This window comes from Mauremys mutica, chromosome 12 (assembly GCF_020497125.1).
Source record: "Mauremys mutica isolate MM-2020 ecotype Southern chromosome 12, ASM2049712v1, whole genome shotgun sequence".
NCBI classification, from domain to species: domain Eukaryota; kingdom Metazoa; phylum Chordata; order Testudines; family Geoemydidae; genus Mauremys; species Mauremys mutica.
This window is the reverse complement of record NC_059083.1, coordinates 77,053,252-77,067,586: the sequence shown is the minus strand read 5'-3', so window position 1 is coordinate 77,067,586 and position 14,335 is coordinate 77,053,252. Positions and strand designations below refer to the sequence as shown.

Genomic DNA, 14,335 nt, shown 5'->3' with positions numbered 1-14,335 from the left:
AAAGCATCCGCTGCTCCAGTTTATCTACATCAGGTTTCAAATTGATTTGAATTAAACCGGTGCAACTTCTGTTTGCAGCGAGCCCACAGTGAAACAGGCTGTGACCCTGAGGGGGGATAACCTGGTGCCCTTCACCAGCACTAGGTTACAGGTAACAACATAAAATGAAATCCCATTGGAAAAGGAGCCAGCTTTCCTCTCCCTTAGGAGAGGTCCCACTAAGCACAAGGGAGAAGTGCCAAATTTTGCTACATTTTGCACTCCATCTTCTTCCTTTCACAAAGCCAGCTTAAATGAGGAATAAGGCTGGCTGTTAGGCCTGTAGCTGGATCATTCAAACCCTGGGCTAGGGCGTCAGGAGAACTGAGTTCTTTCCATTTCTAGCTCTGCCACTGCTCTGTGACTTGGAGCGACGCACCTAGACTCCCTGTGCCTCAATGCCATCTAACCTCTCTGGGACTCAGTTTAACCATCTATAAAACAAAGCTAATGACACCAGTGTGACATCAATTTTTAAAAAGGGCTCCAGCAGGCCTGTCTGCAGTACTGGGTAAACTAGTTGAAACCATAGCCAAGAACAAAATTGTCAGATGCATAGCTAAACGTAATTTGTTGGGGAAAAGTCAACATGGTTTATGTAAAGGGAAATCATGCCTCACCAATCTACTAGAATTCTTTGGGGGGGTCAACAAGCATGTGGACAAGGGGAACTCAATGGATATAGTGTACTTAGATTTCCAGAAAGCCTTTGACAAGGTCCCTCACCAAAGGCTCTTAAGCAAAGTCAGCTGTCATGGGATAAGAGGGAAGGTCCTCTCATGGATCGGTAACTGGTTAAAAGAAAGGAAACAAAGGGTAGGAATAAATGGTCAGTTTTCAGAATGGAGAGAGGTAAATAGTGGTGTCCCTCAAGGGTCTGTACTGGGACTAGTCCTATTCAACGTATTCATAAATGATCTGGAAAAAGGGGTAAACAGTGAGGTGGCAAAATTTGCAGATGATACTAAACTGCTCAAGATAGTTAAGTCCCAAGCAGACTGCTAAGAGCTAAGGAGTCCAGGCAACAAAATGGCAGATGAAATTCAATGTTTATAAATGCAAAGTAATGCACGTTGGAAAGCATAATCCCCACTACACATATAAAATGATGGGGACTAAATTAGCTGTTAACACTCAAGAAAGAGATCTTGGAGTCATTGTGGATAGTTCTCTGAAAACATCCACTCAATGTGCAGCAGCAATCAAAAAAAGCTAACAGAATGTTGGGAATCATTAAGAAAGGGATAGATAATAAGACAGAAAATATCATATTGCCTCTATATAAATCCATGGTTTGCCCACACCTTGAATACTGCATGCAGATGTAGTCGCCCCATCTCAAAAAAGTTATACTTGAATTGGAAAAGGTTCAGAAAAGGGCAACAAAAATGATCAGGGGTATAGAATGGCTTCCATATGAGGAGAGATTAATAAGGCCGGGACTTTTCAGCTTGGAAAAGAGATGGCAAAGAGGGGGGGGGATATGCTAGAGGTCAACGAAATCATGACTGGTGTGGAGAAAGTAAATAAGGAAGTGTTATTTACCCCTTCTCATAACACAAGAACTAGGGGGTCACCCAATGAAGTTAATAGGCAGCAGGTTTAAAACAAACAAAAGGAAGTATTTTTCCACAGGTTGACTCTGTGTTGTATGCAACTCCTTGCCAGAGGGTGTTGTGAAGGCCAAGACTATAACAGGGTTCAAAAAAGAACTAGATAAGTTCATGGAGGACAGGACCATCAATGGCTGTTAGCCAGGATGGGCAGGGATGGTGTCCCTAGCCTCTGTTTGCCGGAAACTGGGAATGGGCAACATGGGATCGATCACTTGATGATTACCTGTTTGTTCATTCCCTTTGGGGCACCTGGCACTGTCCGCTGTTGGAAAACAGGATACTTTGGTCTAACCCAGTATGGCCGATTCTTATGTTCACCTGCCCCATTTTTTAAAGTGCTTTGAAGTCTGAAGAGGAAAGAGGCCAGATAGGAGGGAAATATTGTGTTTTTCTAAGTGCTCGGTAATTGACAAGCTAAATCCAGTTTCATGTTTGATTCTTGGAAGCTGAGTGCATTGCTCAGTGTTTGCATCAGGGCATTTCTGATCCTGCCCAGTGGTTACTGACTCAGGAATCAGCAATGGTTTTCCACTCCCAGAGTCATTAAAAATTCCCTCAGCCCCAGGCCGCTGATTATCCGAAGTGAGATCAGTGAGATGAATAAGCTGTGACAATAGGCTAAGCGGCTCCTGGTGTGTGCGAGCCCCTCCCAGCTTCCCACTGTCTGTGCTGTGCTGTAACAGGCTCAGCCCATCTCTGCAGAGTGTCAAACACGACATTGTGCAGGTCCTTGGCAGGCTCTCGCCCTTGAAAGAGACAACAGACTCATATGGATACACGATCCATTGGCTGGGGAAAAGATGCTTAGAAATTACAGCAGATCCTGGATGGAATAGCCAAAATGTCTCCAAACTCTTACAAGGCCCATCTGTCGAAACAGCAAATCCCAGATCATACCTCTTTTGGTTTGGAGCGTAAAATGGGCTTGCATATTTGCTAGAGATCACACAAGAAAGATTCTAATTGGGCAGTGCTGTCAGACTTTTAAAAAGGAGCGTGGTTTCAGAATGGAAACAAGCTCCTTTACATGGAGCGGGGTTTGGATTCAGTTGCTGGACCGCTTTCCCAGTCCTTCCATGTGCTGAGAAATCATCTCCCTTCCCCACCTCCCGGACTCTCCTCCAGGACCCTTTGATTAACACGTTCTCGCTTTTGCCCAGGATCCTGGATTTCCGACGGGTCCCACCCACGATCGGAAGGTTGATCAACGTCACCAAGGACATCCTGGAGGTCACCAAGAATGAAATCCTACAGAGCGTCTTCTTCGTTTCACCCGGTATGTGAGTGAAGGTGCAGAAGCGAGTTCCTTTTACGAATACATTCCTCAGTACCAAGCTGATGGGGAAAGAGGTGTACACAGGAAAGGTCCAGAGGAAGTGTGTGCTAGATGCTGCATTGGAGAGATCAAACTCGGCATGACACATGTTTACGATAATACCTCTATAGCGTCCTCCATCGAATCAGGGCTTTGTAGTAAATGAGGGTGGTGTGTTTAGCACCCTGTCTCATTTGTTGCAGAAGATGGAAGGTGTGTGGTGAATAAGACAGGGTATTGCAGGAAGAGAAAGGGATGATCCCATGGTTAAGGCAGTGGAATGCTGGGCTGGAGAACTGGATTCTATCCATGTAATTAAAGACTGTATTGTAAGGCACATGCACAAAGGGGCTGAATTAAGCACAGGCAACTCTAAATCTGGCATCTCCTAACTTCTGAGTGCTTGACTTGGCAACCTTACTAATGTTCTGTTAGTGGGGTTTGGTGTATGTAACATTATTATGTAGCTAGTTAAACATGAAGTGGGGAATAACAGGTGGGCTACACCCACCGCTCACACTCAGCTTCCATCCTGCAGAAGGCAGTGGTGGGTGTGGGTGTGGGTGTCTCTCTCTCTCTGACATTATGACTTGCAGTCTCTTCAACAGGTAGAGAGGTAAATCCTCAGCTAATGTAAATTGTTATAGCTCCATTGACTTCAATTTACACCCGCTGAGGATCTGGTCCAGAGAGTGTTTTTTTTCCATCATTTGCAACTTTCCTACAGGATTTATTCCCCCTCCAGGGGCGCCAGAACAGAGGGGACCAGAGGGTTATGGCTCCATCACTTTTTACTATTCGTAAGGGTGAGGGTTGGAGAGGAACGAGCAGGGGGTGGAGTCTTGGGGAGAAGGGGCAGCACAGGGGGGCGGGGCCACGGTTCGGACACCAGTAGCCCCTCACTTTTAAGGAGCATCCGCCACTCCTGCCCCTCACAAGCACACACGCATAGACAAAAGCCAGTGCTGTATGCAGTTGACTACAGCTAACCATAACGAATCGGTGGCCATCTAGGACTTCCTGTTACAATGCTAAATGTCATGGCCACTCAGAACTGCCTGGCAACACTGAGGTCTTCCTGATGCATAAACACCACTTCCAGCACCTGAGTTAAAGGTGAATCTCCATTGGGTGGTGGCAGTGTAGGCTCTATGACCCAAAGCAGAGCCATTCCAACCCCACCCAACAGAGGGCAGTGGTGCACATATACAGTCGCCAATTCATTATATTAACCAGCTGGTGCACCGTTCTTCCCATAGCCAGCAACGTGTGTTTCTTTGCAAAGTGCCCATACATGTGCAAGACGGAGTACGCCGTGTGTGGGAACCCTCACCTGCTGGAGGGATCCCTCTCCGCTTTCCTGCCGTCCCTCAATCTGGCCCCGAGACTCTCCATCCCAAACCCCTGGATCCGGTCCTACTCGTTTGCTGGAAAAGAGGAGTAAGTGGATAAACGGCAGAGGAGGAGCAAGAAGAGGGCGAGTGATCGGGCACAGGGGGGAGGAGCAGAGGCCAAGACTCAGAGGCCGCCTGCATGTAGCCAACCAGCTCCTGATGCCTGGGCCTGGTGCAGAATCTCTCCCCACCCCTCTCCGGCTGCTGCTATTAGGATGGTTTTAAGTCAGCCGAAGGGGAGTGCGGATTGGGGGATATCGCGGCTGTGGCCAAGAGACAAGAAAACCTGCCAAGCAGGGTAGCCAGCTAAATGTGGCAGGCACTGAGCAGTGTCCCCGGTGGAAGCAGCTGGCACTTGTCAGCAGAGCCGCCGCTGCTCATGCCAGCCTTGAATCCAGCCCTTGGCATCTCAACGCTGCCCATTCTCCGGGCTCAGGGAGTCGTGGCAAGCAGGGCCGGCTTTGTGACCCGCGGGGCCCGACTGGAATCCTCGGCGGCGGTCCAGGGTTTCGGCGGCACTTCGGCAGCGGGGGGTCCACTCTTGGTCTTTCGCGGCACTGAAGGACCCTCCGCCGCAGAAATGCCGCCGAAGACCCGCGGGGCGGGGCCCCCTTAGGTGCGGGCGTGGGACCCTCTTCAGCACGGGGCCCAATTCTGGGGAATCGGGGGAATCGTTGTAAAGTCGGCCTGGTGGCAAGGCAGAGCTGGCCGGGGCAACCACGATCACATCTCTGCCTTCGAGTGGCTCCCGGATGATGTGTTTGAGAAGCCACCTTTCGTTCACGCTTCCCCTCTGTTTCCTGTAGGTGGGAAGTGAATCCACTTTACTGCAACACGGTGAGGGAGATTTACCCCTACAACAGCGGCAACCGGCTGCTCAATATCATCGACATGGCCATATTTGACTTCCTGATAGGTATGATGGACAGAATAATAATGAGCTCCTGCTCGCTCCCTTCATCTCCTCCCTTCATCTTGTGTCTTTCCTCCCTTCCCCACCCCCCGCAGTAATTCTCAAGGACACTCCGTGGCTCAGAAGCCAGTTTTCCAAATCTTACTCTTGCTCTGTAGAGAAGATTTGAGAGATTCAGGCCGTCTTCGAGGCTCCCGTCTCATCCTGCAAGCACACAATGCCCAGCCAACACAGAGCCCCCCGGTGACCTTATGGACACAGGCTGTGCTTAATTTGGAATGAACAAAGTGCCGGGGCTCAAGCAGATTTTTTACATTCATAACTGACACAGAAAGCCCAGAGGTGCCGGGGCTCTGAACTGCCGAGCCCAGAGGTGCCGGGGCTCTGAACTGCCGAGCCCAGAGGTGCCGGGGCTACAAACTGCCGAGCCCAGAGGTGCTGGGGCTACAAACTGCCGAGAGGTGCCGGGGTGCAAGGACTAAGGCAGTGGTTTTCATTATCTTTTTTTAGTGGAGATGCCTTTGCAATAGCCTGGGTGGGTACATGTCTCCTCAGCTCATCTCTGCTTTATCAGCTCCCCTCCCTGGCTCTCTTTCCTACCCATCATTGTCCCCTGGGTATTTCTCTTGCTTCATTTTGTCGCTCTCCTGTTTGGTGGCGTCCCCTCCCCTGCTCAGCGCGTGGCAGTGGATTCAGAAGGGCGCAGTGGGGCCAGAGAGCACAGAAGCAGGAGAAGGTCGCTGCAGCCTGACCCGTGTGTGAGAGCTGTGCTGGGGCAGCGACGGGCGCTCGGGGATGGGGGCCAGGCAAAGGAGGGTAAGCCTTCCTGTTTGCAGTACAGGCCTGGGCAGATTTGGATCCACCGTCCCTCTGCAGTCTGGCCCCTTGTGGTCTTGTCTCACTAATCAGACCCCGGCTGCCAGGTTGAGGTCAACTGACGCAGAAGTTTATAAGCGGTGCCGATATCCTTTCATCCAGGAATTTACATGCCCTTGTCACTATAATACCTGAGCGCCCTTGGCATAGACAGATGTCCACCTTCCACTCACCTTACAGGAGGAAGATCCAGAAAAGGGAGCCTGACCTAGCGAAAAAACAAATCCTGGAGTTAGCAGTTCTGGGGCTCATCCCCTTAGGTGACTCATTTCACCTCACTCTGTGCCTGTTTTCCCGTCTGTAAAATGGAGTTAATCGCTCATAGATTCTGAGACACTGTGGTGATGAGGGTCATATACGCACCTCACTAGCCAGCAGGGAGGTAATTTCATTACTGCTGGTAAAGCACTTTGAGGTGAGATCCTGGGATTGGGGGTACTAGGGGAGATCAGACTATTACTACTGTCAGGTAACTCCAAGCCTCCTGACTCACAGCTGGTGTTGCACAAATACCCCACCCCTAGCCAGGTAACCCTTGCTCAGTGCAGGCCTGAAGAATGACATAGCGGCAGAGTTTTCACCCTGGCCAGTTCAAAGGGGTACTCAGTCACTGCTCAGTGCATGGCAAGAACACTATGTTCTCTCTCGCTCTCTCTCCAAAGGGAACATGGACCGTCATCACTATGAAATGTTCACTAAGTTCGGGGATGAAGGCTTCCTCATTCACCTGGACAATGCCAGAGGGTAAGGCACTCGCCCCAGCAATGTCTTTTCGGGCACCTGGAATGTGAGATGGAGACACGAAAGGGGGCTGAGTGCCAGGGGGCATGGGAGTAGGCAGACAGTGCTGGGGGTCAGATTGTGCTGGGGGGAGACGTAAGTGGGGCCCAATGAAGCTGGGGGGTGGGCAGATGGTCCAGTGGTTCAAAAGGGGCAGATGGGAGGGGGCAGGCCTCAGGTGGCACTATGAATGACTTGATCTCTGCCCTGACATCCTAGAATGTGCATCTAAATTTACTTTGGGAGAAGAATTTGTTGCCCATGAAAATGAAAGGCGTACTGCCCAGGCACGCACAATGGGGATACAACCTGCCCCTGCACAGCACACTCTAACCTGTAACATCCCTGCTCCTGCAGGTCCTGGCATCTCAGCCTTTCCAGCATGCCTCATGGCCAGTTTTGTTTCATTCTGTTATGTGAACCAAGGAACAAGGGTCTGATCCAGCCCGGTGCTGAGTGCCTCCTCTGAACACTTCTCAGATAGGATCGGACCCTCTAATCACAGCTTTGTGCCTGGGGCGTTGGTAGTAGCAGCGGTTCACCCTTGCCTTCGTTTGTCCCCTAGCTTTGGAAGACATTCCCATGATGAAACCTCCATCCTGGCGCCGCTCTCCCAGTGCTGCATGTAAGTGAGATGGCAAGCTTGGTTAATTGTACTTGCTAGCCAGTCATGCTAGGGTAGTCACCTGCATTACCCCAGGGGAGTCTGGGAAGAGAGCTGAGACATTATTCTAATATTACACAATATTATAGCATTATGGCCTACACAACTGTAGGATTCTATGGTGTTACCCCACACGCTCTACAATGCTGCAACATACTATAGCGCAGTGGTCACCAACCGGTAGATCGCGATCGACTGGTCGATCCTGGAACCTCTGACCCTCGATGGCGATCTCCGGCTACTGACAGTCCAGCAGCGCAGTGGGGCTAAGGCAGGCTCCCTGCCTGCCCCAGCCCCACGTGCTGAGTCCCGGAAGTGGCCAGCACACCCCTGGCGGAGGTGAGGGAGGGGGAGGGGATCTCCGCGCTGCTCCTGCTTACACTCCCATTGGCCAGGAACAGGGAACTGCAGCCAGTGGGAGCTGCAGGGGCGGTGCCTGGGGGCAGCGGGCTGAGCCACGTGTCCCTCCCACCTCAGGGGCCGCAGGGATAGCCGCTTCCGGGAACGGCACAGGGCTGGGGCAGGCAGGGAGTCTGCCTTACCCCACGGCACCGCAGACTGGGAGCCACCCGAGGTAAGTGCCGCCTGGCAGGAGCCTGCACCCCAACCTCCTGCCCAAGCCCTGAGCCCCCTCCCACACTGCAAACCCCTCAGCACCAGCCCAGAGCCCGCCCCAGCCTGGTGAAAGTGAGTGAAGTTGTGGGAGAGCAAGCAACAGAGCATGGGGGGAATGGCATGAGCAGGGCGGGGCCGATCCTGGGTTGCACTTAAATTCAAAACGTGATCTTGTGTGAAAAAAGGTGGGAGACCACTGCTCTAGCGTTACCCAGCATAATATTATAGTACTAAGCGCTACAACGCTGCAGTATACTATAATATTGTAGCATATTAGACTTTCCAACTCCTAATGCTTTCCATTTCTCTAGTCCCTTTTCAGCATCTTACATCACATCAAAAAAGCCCAGCTGGGCTGCCCAACACCCCAGGCGTTACATAAGGATTTGGTGCAGAAGAGCAACTCTTTGAAACAGCCATGCTTTTGTAACGCCAACAGATGTTGGTGGCCAGGATCAAACCTGGGACCTCTGGCGCTTACTGCATGAGCTAAGACACCAAGGCTGTTGCAGGCTCATCAAGCGCTAGCCTGTCTAGGTGCCATTAGAGGGGGATAGCGTGCCACACCCAAGCAGGCCTGGGTTACACTTTCTTCCCTAGAGGTTGGGTAGCTGATCTGTCCATAGGCTTGGAAGGACTGGATTTTTATCAGTAAATGACCACACACATTGGGTTCTGCGTGCATGGTGAAATCAATGAAAAAATATTTCCACCGCTAACAATCAAAATGTACAGAGAGGCAACGTCTGAAAAAAATGCTGCTTGAGAAATTATCAGGGTTTGATTTAAGGCTATTTACTTTGTTGTGATGGGCGACATTGTCAATTGGTGTTTTAATATTTATAAAGTGTTAGAGCTTTTTGAACCTCACCCTCCGCTGGCAGGCAACAATTACTGTCTGACCTGCCCCCACCGTAAGTTCATTCAATGGTAAAATCAGTACAAATCAGGGAACAGAGGCTTAACACCCACTATTTTGCGCAACTGTGAACATTTTAAATCAACACAAAAATCTAAAACACTGAAAAATAAACCTAGATCTCCATCAAAATGATCAACAAATCAAGGCATAAGGTGAATTTCAGCCCCAATTCTTTCGAAGCCTGCCCGGAACACTCAGACAATCTCTGCCTTTTAAAGGCCTGGGAGAATGTGGATATAGTTAATCAGTCTGGTTTCCCTCTCTCCAACTTATTAAAAAGCGCTCATACATTTTACTCTGAATCCTATCTCAGCTACTCCCTTATTAATTCACATAAATCAATAGCTGAAAGTTAAATTAAAGGGCTGGTCCCTGTGGTCTGTGCACTGTGATGAGTGCTGCTGGTCCCTGTGGTTTCTCTTTAGGAAACGTCTAACCTATTTCTTTACCATTCGTACACTTGTATTAGCCAGGTCGAATGTTAAAAGCAGCTATTCGCACCTAGCAAGACTTTTAATTTACAGTCAGAGGATTTCAGTAAATCCTTCCCATGGATTTCTATTCTGTATGGTTGAAATTAACTACTCCTCACCAGTTAGCCAGACCTGCAATATCTTCACAACTCCATCAGCCAGGGGGCATTTTTAATTTGGTTCCTTTGTAAAATGTAATAGGTACAAGACCTACCCCCTGCACCGTCCAGGAGCCAACTAATTGCATCATAGAGTAAGAGAGCAACTCAAGCACCTGCAAGGATACATACCCATTGTGCCTTCTATTTTATTAAAGAGAATAAAATGTCTCTAGGAAAGCACAAAAGTGCCAGTCATACCTCTTAGGGCCAGAATGCTTCCTTCTGATCATCTAGTCCAGTGGTTCCCAAACTGGGGTTTGCGAAATGTTACAGGGGGTTCTCGGGAAAAAAATCCTTAATAGCGGACAGAGCTGTCCCTAGGGACCCTGGGCAGCACGGGGCCAGCAGCCCTGGGCCCCTGGACTTCCAAGAGCTAAGCAGATCAAAGCAAGCAGATCTATCACATTGAGATTTCAACTTCAAGATTCCTTATAAGAAAAGGAAAGGGAGGTGGATATTTTTTGCTGTTTTTAAAATTAAATAGGCAGCTAGTCTTGTTTTTAAAATTATGAAGAACAAGTTGAAGCTTTGTTGTAATGTGCGTTGTTTGCCTGGACTGCTCAAGACCTGAATGCTTGTGTAGGAGGAACTCTTTGAGATGGTTTCTTAAATACTTTCATGCTGTTCCACATCTGATACTACAAGGAGCCTTGTCTTATAACAGGCTTATTCAAAGTGATACAAGCTACGAAAGTGAGATCTTGGAAGAGTATTGCCGTTCTCATAATGTAATAAAAATACTGTAATAAATAATAATTGATATAAATAGTGTGTAATAAGCATGTCATAAAACAAATTTTATATTTCCAAGATCATTGCTTTTATAATTTATACTCAGGTAAGGGAGAAAATTCCTGGAAATATTCATTTTTAGGAGGGGGGTTGTGAGACTTGACATTTTAGTGAAAGGGATTCACAGGCTGTTAAAGTTTGGGAACTACTGATCTAGTCTGATTTCCTGTATAACACAGGCCAGAGAATTTCACCCACCCATTCCTGCATGAAGCTGAAGAACTTGTGGTTCCACTAGATGAGCATAGGCCATACCCTCACGTTAGAGTAAAATCTACGGATTTCAGTGCCAATTTAACCCAGCTGAGACTCTGGACCAGCTGTTTGTTTTGTTTTTTTTTAAATAAAAGGACATCGTTCTAGACTTAATGACTCTAATGGAGATGCTACCAGCTCCCTTAACAAGCTGCACCAAAGTCCTTCACCGTTAAACATTAATATCTTATTTCCCCTTTGAGTTTTTTCAAACTTCAGCTTTGTGTTGTGCCTTTGTCTAGTAGGGCTAAAGAGCCTGCTAGAGTCAGGTAAAGGTATTTATACACATAGGTCAAGATATGCTCTAGTTCAAGATGTTGCTGTTACCATCACTTACAAAGTGTCCTCAGTGGTTTTATAGCTATACAGCAAAAGAGGTTCCTTGTCCGAGCTCAAAAAAATCTAAAGCTAAGCAGAGAGAAGACAGAGTGGTACTTGGCAACCTTAAAGGGCTTCTCCTGGTTGGTAAAGTGTCTAGAGGTTCTTGGCTCAAATCTCATATAGCCACGCAAACATGTATCATCGCTACACTTCTGTTACATTATGTACTGCAATATTTTAAAGGAACTGAGGCCTGGGGGGAGAATCAGTCTAAGTTATGCAACTTCAGCTACGTGAATAACATAGCTGAAGTTGACACACTTAGATCTACATACCACAGTGTCTTCACTGCGGTGGGTGGACTGCTGACGCTCCCCCGTCAACTCCACCTATGCTTCCCGGAGTCTACAGAAGAGCGCTTGATTTATTGTGTCTTCACTAGACATGATAAATCAACCCCTGCTGGATCAATCACTCTGGAGGTAAGTGTAGACATGCCCCGAGTGTTCTGCAACCATCTAAACACCACTTTGTCAAAAATACTTTGACCCAAAAAAAAAAAAAATTATGAAACCCATTCTACCCGTCATCCACTAGCAAATTGCTGGGCTGACACAGCAGCTTACTGCTGGGAGGATACAAAGAGTTGGTGTAAAAGAATCTGACCTGAGTCCTTGTTTTCCCAGAATAAAGAGGACAACGTTATTACATCTGCAGCTCCTGGCCCTGCCTGAGTACCGGCTCAGTGATGTCATGAGGGAATCCCTCCTGCTGGATCACCTGTCACCTGTCCTCACTGAACCTCACCTCTTGGCTTTGGACAGACGGTTGTGGCTCATCCTGAAGACCGTGGGGAAATGCATAGATGCACATGGAGAAGACAAGGTTGTGGCCAACGACACCAGGCAGCTGGAAGTGCCCTTTTTTGACAGAGTGACACCAACCAGCTAGAGCCTTCAATTCTTTTGGGGGCAGGGAAGAGCCCCTGGCAGCCAGCAGGTGAACTTTAATTGCTGATAATTTTCACCTACACAAGCCTGTTGGATTGAGAGGGGAAGCTCTTTGGAAGGGCTCAGATTCTTACTGGGCTTTTATGGTGATTGCCCCACGAAAGCTTCAGTGCATGGGGTAAACTTTTGCCAAGTACATTTGCACGCCAGGGCCTGACCACTACACTCATTCCATGAGCTGCTGTCCTTCAGTGGAGCAGCACCGACGCAGCTGCTCTGTAACTGCAAGGCACGCCCCTGCTAAGAGCCTGGGCATTAGCTTGCTGTACCTGCACAGGAGCCGCGTCCTGTCCTTGAGCTGCCCCAAAGCAGGATCCAAAGAATGAAGCTTGACTAAAGCAATGCTGAAAGGAAAACGTGCTTAGCAGGGCCAGGTTCTGAGCGAGAGTTCATGCCTTTGAGTCAAAGTGGCCATCACTTCAGGCTAGGGCGGAATCTGTCACTTTAAAGTCAGGAAAGCACATGGGGCCAGCTCAGCACCACCTGTCTACTACTCATGCAATCAGAAGCACCTCCATCAGCCTTGGGTAAAATGACAAGCAGCTCCAGGTGAGTTGTGTGTCACAAGGCCCACCTCACAGAGCCAAATTATTTGAGTTTTGCAGCTGGTGTTATGGGGGTGGGGAGGAAGAGAAATTATGCCGTGGGTTGTAAGGGACAGGCAATTTCGCATTCATATTATTTAGGCCCCAGCAGTGCAGTTCTGCAAACAATAAAGAGCTTGACAAAGATGCAGCACTGTTAAATCCACTCAGCCAAGAGCTGGGCTGCTAAGCAAGGGGCTCTCTCTCAGGTTAACGCAGGCACAGAATAACAGTGTTAAAAACCAATGTTTATTTAAGCAGTTGTAAAGCAGTCCATCAGAACACAGTGGAAGCTAGCAACAGATTGATTCTCTCTAGCACCTCTGCAGATTTCAAAAAGTATCGTAGGAACTGGAAACCAAAACAAAACAAAACATGCCAGCTCCTCAAAAGGCCTTAGATAAGCTGTCCTCTTCCCCTTGCCTCCCTAGGATGAGGCTTAAAAATAGTTTGCTAATTGAACCTTTACCAACCAGTTCCATTTTTTAAGTGTTCAGAATGATGGAGCTGAGCTTTTTTAGTAGCCCAATGAAAGCAGTTGAGAACTTGACAGTTATTTTCCAATGATTTGTGCCAAATTATCAACACCACTGTATTTTGTGGTGTGCTTGATAGAACGTTTGACACCTGTCAGCTGAGAATTTGATGCATTAAACCTTTATAAACAGACACGTGGATTTCAACTCGAGTTCTTAACCAGCTTTCAGCAAGCTGCCTCAGCATTAGAGTTTTGGTGCTAGCCGAAGTTTGCCATTTTAAGCCAGTGAGTTTTCCGTAGTGATAATGGGTGCAAAATGAAGATTAACCTCAACTTGAGCTTAATCAAGTCTGTCCCCATCCTACCTACCCTCTCCAAGGCACTGTACTTTAAATTTACCCAACTCCAGAATTATTTTTAAATTGGCTATGTTAACATACTGTAACAGGTCCACAGCAGACTGCAATTATCCTTTGGAGTAATCAGAGTAATGTTTTGGCAAAGCTAACATCCTCTCAGTGATTCTGTGGCAAATTAGTTAGTGGTAAATCTTTGCTTCCCTACTCTGGGTTAGCAAGACAGATCCCCAGTTGTTTTTCTGTTTGAGGAAGTTTGATTTGTTTTGTCTTTTATTAAAGATTCCTCCAAATATTTTAATGTAATAAAGATAAAAAAAACAAAGAATAGGTGCCTGGCTTGAGTCTTAATTCCATCAAGTGTTTCCACTGAGCTTTTCTACCAAAGCAACTCTGTATAAAGCAGTTAACTAGTTCTCTATTTTCAAGCAGTGCTCAAAAGAGCTCTGCATACTGGTGAGGGTTCCCTGCTCTCCTTTACATTGATTCTAGTAGAGCAGAGAATGGGTTAAAATAAATGGACTTGAGAGATTTAGCTTCCAATGTAGTGTAGTTATTTCAATGCATGTCTTGATGTTCTCAAAGTCAGATCTCCCTCTACTGGTGATTTTAGTGCAAATGTATCAGAAGGAATTAGGGCTGATCTCTTGCTCTAAAATGTGCTCTGAGGCTTCCAATCAGCTGCTGATTTCACCAGGGAAAATAGATAGGAACACCCCTGGCTGATTACCCAGAAGCCACCTCCACCAATCCCAGATCGGGAACACATCA

The 14,335-nt window shown here is 47.9% G+C and overlaps 1 protein-coding gene across 2 annotated transcripts in view; it reads left to right on the top strand.

Moving 5' to 3' along the window:
• FAM20A (FAM20A golgi associated secretory pathway pseudokinase) overlaps window positions 1-13,370 on the top strand; it is a 44,151-nt gene extending 30,781 nt beyond the window's left edge. The window contains exons 6-11 of one of the 2 annotated variants that reach the window (XM_044981746.1): window positions 2,816-2,931; window positions 4,230-4,410; window positions 5,171-5,280; window positions 6,816-6,897; window positions 7,499-7,558; window positions 11,823-13,370. In XM_044981746.1, the coding sequence (XP_044837681.1) occupies window positions 2,816-2,931; window positions 4,230-4,410; window positions 5,171-5,280; window positions 6,816-6,897; window positions 7,499-7,558; window positions 11,823-12,087 (814 nt within the window). In that variant the 3' untranslated portion in view covers window positions 12,088-13,370. Of the gene's footprint in view, window positions 1-2,815; window positions 2,932-4,229; window positions 4,411-5,170; window positions 5,281-6,815; window positions 6,898-7,290; window positions 7,559-11,822 lie in introns of those variants that run through there. The other variant, XM_044981747.1, reaches the window with a different exon arrangement.
• The last annotated feature ends 965 nt before the right edge of the window (window positions 13,371-14,335 follow it).